The sequence below is a fragment of the Nicotiana sylvestris genome, chromosome 9 (genome assembly GCF_000393655.2).
Source record: "Nicotiana sylvestris chromosome 9, ASM39365v2, whole genome shotgun sequence".
Classification (NCBI taxonomy): domain Eukaryota; kingdom Viridiplantae; phylum Streptophyta; class Magnoliopsida; order Solanales; family Solanaceae; genus Nicotiana; species Nicotiana sylvestris.
Window position 1 is genome coordinate 142,237,896 of NC_091065.1, and position 5,968 is coordinate 142,243,863.

At 34.1% G+C, this 5,968-nt stretch overlaps 1 protein-coding gene across 4 annotated transcripts; it reads left to right on the forward strand.

Annotated features, from left to right (window-relative positions):
* The first annotated feature begins 480 nt into the window (after positions 1-480).
* On the forward strand, positions 481-5,479 carry LOC104219646 (uncharacterized). Of its 4 annotated transcripts, none has more exons than XM_009770349.2 (7): positions 481-761; positions 1,445-1,579; positions 2,466-2,555; positions 2,705-2,934; positions 3,180-3,227; positions 3,722-3,905; positions 4,896-5,479. In XM_009770349.2, exons 1-6 carry the CDS (start codon positions 680-682, stop codon positions 3,902-3,904), a joined length of 768 nt encoding a protein of 255 aa, XP_009768651.1. In that variant the 5' UTR covers positions 481-679; the 3' UTR covers position 3,905; positions 4,896-5,479. The 4 variants fall into 4 exon arrangements, with proteins under 4 accessions (XP_009768651.1, XP_009768652.1, XP_009768653.1 ...); XM_009770350.2 differs by lacking the exon at positions 4,896-5,479 and adding an exon at positions 3,975-4,108; XM_009770351.2 differs by having other exon boundaries at positions 484-761; positions 1,396-1,579.
* Positions 5,480-5,968: the final 489 nt, after the last annotated feature.

Sequence of the window (5,968 nt, forward strand, 5' to 3'; positions counted from 1 at the left end):
TCCCTTATGTTTGGGATAGGGTCAAATTGATCCCTAAAATATACTTTTATAACTTTGATCATCTAAGGTTGTTAAAAGTGAGCACTTTTAGACTCTGTTAAATAATTAATAAACTTTGACGGTCAGATTTTATGTAAAATTTTGAAAAAACATTAATCCAAAATACAAAAAATTCTGTTAAATCTAAAAATTATAATACTAAAAGATTACATTTGACATAAAAATAAATAAATAAAATTGTAGAAATTACACCTAAAAGCTGAATTAGGCTCTAGAAAATACCACATATAGCTGAAACTAGAAAAAAATGTACCTCCAAATGTGAATTCATGTAAAAAAAAAAACGATTTCGAAAAGTTTAATAACCAAAAGTGTTTAATTTTAGAAAATTTAAAGGATCAAAATTATTTAAGATATATTTAAGGGACCATTTTGAACCTAACTCCCAAATATAAAGAGCCATTTTTATCATTATTCAATATTAATCAATTGCGTGGCTTTCCTGTAGGTGAAACGGCGAGATTTCCGTCGTAATAGTGCACACGTTTGGTTACGGCTGGCAAATCCAGCTACTCTGTTCAATTTCTTCTCGGAGTTGACAATTCCGACCGTCGGCAGACGCCTATGAAGCTTCAAACTTGAAATACTGATAAATTACTCTTTACATTCATTTTCAATAATGTCTGCAGTAAGATATTTACAGCCATTTGGGACTTCTCTGGCCTCTCCTTACTTCCATCTCTCTCGTTCCACAATCCCATGTAAGGTCCTATTCTCTTAAACGCCTGCGCTACTTTTACATGAAAATTAATTATTACTCCCTCTGTCCTAATTTATTCAATGGTGTTTGATTGAACAAAGTTTTAAAAAAAAAATTACTTTTAAAATTTGCGGTCTCAAACGAGTCATAGATATTTATGTGGCTATAAATCATCTCATTAAGAAGTTTAAAGTTAATCTAAAAATATTTAAAAAAATGTGTCATTTTTTTTGTGATAGACTAAAAAGAAAAATATAGCATAAATTGGGATAGAGGGAGTAAAACTTATGGAACATACCAATATTGCATTCAGTTCCAACGGAAAGTACAGTAGCTAAGTATTTGGTATCGGACCCACATCCCAATTTATGTGAGGTGTTTGACCGGATATAGCGGTTAAGAAAGAAAATCTGTTGAAACTTGTAGTTTAAAATAAGCAATAGACATTTATGCAGCTAAATCATCTCATTAGCTAAATGGAAAGTTTAAAGTTCAATTGTTTCTAAATAAAAAAAAAAAGATGTCATTCTAGACTAAAATTCTACCACATAAAATGGGGTAGAGGGAGTATTATTAAAATCACTGTCATCCTGCTATTTGTAGTTTGATGAATCATTCTTTTTTCTCTTTTATAGGTGTAGCAAATTCAGATACCTGTTTCTTTTTCTTCATAATTTGTTGCAGTTGATGGAAAATTTGCACCTTTGAAGACCTTCATGAGATGCCTAAAGCCTCAGGTGTACAGTCGGGTGTCAAAGTCCGCTGGGGGATCTAATTTTGAGACATTCCACCATTACTTTAGAAAAGTGCAAAATTCAGGTAAGTTTTGGAGTATAGTCTCTGTATGTGTACCTTGTTAGAGTTGTGATGTTTTTGTTTATGAAGCTTATTAGGGAGTCGGAGCTGCCCCCAAGTGGTGTTTTTGTATGGCGTTGTAATACGTTTGTTTGGTCCAAGAAGGAGAGGAGAGAGCAGCTTACAGTTTCATAACTTTAAAGAAAGACTTCTCTTTTAGGATCACTTCCGTCCCTAAGATGTAGTATTCAATGCATAGGTAGATTGGTATAGTATAAAGGAAAATAGAAGAGAAATGGAATACTGTTTTTTCCATGGTACTTTGAAATGTAATGGAAACGTTAACTTGTAGGATATCTACCTTTCCACTTTTACTTTCCATTCTCCTTCTGTTCTAGCCAAATATATTGTAAGATTAAGTTAAGCAGACTCAACTTAGAACTAGTGGTATGTGTCATGGTTCTTTCCTAGTTTATCAGCTGGAAAATACTGGAAATGCTTATCTTCATCTATCGCGGAAGATCTGTGTCTTTATCTGCACATGTTAATTTCCTTTTTTTTTCAAATGCAAAAGTTGAATTGGTATATTATGTAAATCAAGTGTTTACTAATGTTTAGTCGCTAATTAAAATGTGTTGTTTTAGTTGCATCCATCCTATTTATAAAAGGTTTAGTTGGTTTTGAATTGAGGGTATAACTTAATGAGCTTATCTTTATCTTTTGCATCTTTGAGTACGTTGCGATGGATAGTTATCGAGTATAATTCCCCTTTTTTCTTATTAAGTTGTGCAACAAAAAGATATAAAATATCGCTGGTACTTTTTGTTCTATATTTTAGTTAGCCTTTACGACCACTTGTGATTCCTGATTTGTATTGAAGATCTTTGTTTCATTGTTGGTATACTTGTAGGGCGCAGTTACACTTTATGGAGTGCATTTGGTTTATCGGCTTTGCTTGGATCTATTAAGCTTTCTCCTCGCATTGCATATTCTTCTGATGGTGAGAAGTTTATGGTTATGATAATTTGAATTAAACATTCTATATGTGTACCAGCGCTCTTTTCTAAATGCAGCATGTTATTCTTGCCTTGGAAAGTGTGGTCTAATTAATTTTATGTGAATATTTGCTCTTTTCTAATGACATTCTAGGTCTTGATGGTCTATTGGATGAACATCATTTGGGCTTGTTCGGTGATTCAGATACTGAAGAAGGTCGTCGATCTCTCTTAATGACTTTAAGGAAGCTGTTGGTTCCTCTCTTGTTTGTGATTACTGTGTTGATGAACTGGGGTCATCCAATAATTATTGCAGCTAAAGTCACTATTATTCTTCTTACGACAAAGCCAAGCCCTTTATCAGTTTATGTCCTTGTCGAACAGGTAAAGGACCATTCTTTCTATACATTCTGTCCAAGTCCCTCATCTGCGCTAGAGCAGGGGCAGAATAGCTGGATTCATCGTCATTTTCTGGTGGATTAATTAACATGTTTCCTTTTATATATCTTCTCTGTCTATTCCATAGAAATTGTGAATGGAGTTTGTATTTTAGCGTGCATATAGCATCATCTCAATCAAGAGGTAGATATCTGACATGTTTTGCTCACACTTGATGTGAAATATTTCAGTTGCGACATCAAGCAGTTCGCCAACAACCATTCATCTATAAGTTCAAGGTTAGTTTCATGATCTAGCTCCTCGGTGTAGTATGAGGATGGATGCTGCTGGCATTTTAATTCAAGTTCAAGTAGTCAAAATAGCCAAATTAATTGCACTCATGCAGTTGATACTATAGCACATCGTGAAATAGGATGTGGCACCTTTCAATTAGAAAACATATGCTCATTGTTTTAATGTGACTTACTGACAGAGGTGGATTTAGGGGGACGGAAGGGTGTTCACCCGAACCCCCTTCGCTGAAAAATTACACTGTGTATATAAGGCAAAATCTGTTTTTTACCTCTATACATTATGTTTTGAATTCCCTCGACATAACCCAAAAGCATAGCTTAGTGGTCAAGGGAGTTCAAAACCTTTGTAAGGTCATTGGTTATATTCCCATTAGCTACAACCTTTTTAACTTTTTCTTTTTTTGATCCCCTTAGCGGAAATCTTGCTTCGGCACTACTTACTGATACTTGTAGCTGTCCTCTTAAACTTTTTCCTGCAGTCATTATATGCAAAGAAAGTTGAAGTTGCAGATTATCTGTTTCTCTCTGTGGCTAAGGTCGAACTAAAAGATCAGGAGTTTACTCTTGTTGGAATTCTGGGGAGTTGGTGGCTTTTGCCCCTATCTTCATGGCAAGAGGCGTCGTCTCTGCTTAAGAGCAAAATTTTGAAGAATTTAAGCTAAGGTCAGCTGCTAATTAGATCAGATTGAGTTAAATTTATCTTTGTTGTAGGTAATTATATTTTCTCTGTAGATTCGATAGAAAACATGGAAGGCAATCTATGTTCATACTTGGAGTGCACCAGAATTAGATGATTTGTTCGTGATTTTTGCTTTTGAATTATACTTCACTTGTATCTTCAGAACTAGTTCATTTGGGTCCAAAAAGAGCTATAACCAATTGATAATGATTGTAGAACATCCCTCTAATAGAAGGTAGTCTTATTATCTTCAATATTAATAGAAGGAGATATTTTTCTTTGGCTCCATTTATCTTTTCTGAGCCGAGGGTCTACCGGAAACAACCTCTCTGCTAAAGGTAGGGGTAAGGACTGCTACTCTACCCTCTCCAGACCCCACTAGTGGGACTACACTGGGTATGTTGTTGTATATTTTTCTTTGAGTGAACTGGAGTGAACATGTCGATCCTTCTTTTTAGTCTTCTACTTCTTTATTGTTGGATTTGCTTCCTAACTCAAATTCAGGGGAAAATTCAAGTGGTTTTGACTTAAGAAATAGAGATAAAACCTTTCACTGCATAGACATCCTCCTTCAAGACCATGATGTTGGCCTTTTCTTAAAATGTGTTCCATAGTCTCTGTCCATGTTGATTTCACTTACTTATCCCTTTCTTTTAAATTGCTATCTCTTATCCGTTTAAATAAAATATATGGCAAAGCCTCTAAACAAAAATAAACATTTTGTCTTTACGTATGAAATATATGTGTATGTGTGTATTCCTTTCACAATTTTACTCAAATGTATGTATGTCTGGGCACACGTACGTATTGATGCATGTATGTATTTTGATACACAAATATTCTTAAAGTTAAAAGATGGAAACCATTCCACCTTTATTGTGTAGCCAAATAGAAAATATTCGCATGAGTGTCGTTTTTTTTTTGGCTCTACTTAAACGGAAAGATGTTTTGACATGGCATAAATTTTCATGCAGATTTCTATTATTTCTGGATTCATCTATATGTGTTCTAACGGAAAGCCAAAATCTGTGGGAGTAATCGAGCTTATATTACTCCAATTGATGGAGCAATAAGCTAGCTCTTTAATTTCCCCTGAACTGAGCTCAACGATCGGTTTATATCTTTCTAGACATGTGACGGTGACGCCTTCAAAATTTTCAAACATGTGCCTTACCTCAGCCTTTGGCGTAAATTGGTTCTTCTATTGTCATTTCGTTGTTTTGGGTAAATAGAGGAGGAGAGTTTGGCTATCTGAAGTGTTAGCTCTGCTTACTGTGCACGGAGTTGTTATTAGAAGCTTTGACTTCGTCGCTTAAAGCAATGAATCGATCCAAAACGAGAGTTTATTACTTCATTGGTGAAGCGATTAAATTGGACTAATATTGTTTTTGGGAGGCTGATGTTAGTTATGTTTATTGCAATTTACTAAATTCTTATATATTTGCTACTTTCTAATGTTCATAAATTGTACACTTCCCTTCTTACTTTTCGCAATATGTCTCATGGAACTATATGCAAATCTCAATATGAAACTTAAACATTGAATTGTTTCGTTGAATTGTTTCGTTTACTTTTAAGCAGTGTTGATAAAACAATATCTCAATCTAATTCAAAAAGTACAGACGAGTTAAATAAGTTTTGACTTGCAAAAATAAAAGAACAAAGAGATTGAGGTATTTATAAAACAAAGTGATATCTATGATATTCAAATTGAATGAAATTATGTTTTCAGATAAGGATCACAAATATGTCTAGGTTAACTTAAGAAAAAAAAATTATAACAATTTTCGATGAAAATAAATTATTCTGTACATCGATTAAATTTGATTTTTCTTATTCAAAGAAGATACATATTAATTTCTTAAGTCATTTTGAAGCGATATTTCTCACCCCTAGACCCTAGTCCTCCTAATTCACTCAAAAACAAAACGTCCGGTCTAAAAAGGAAAGAAAGAAAAAACAAATCCATGCTGACGTGTCATAAAACCCGTTCATTTCGGGGTGGCAAGATACATCAGCACTACCAGAAAATTCCGAAGTGCAACTC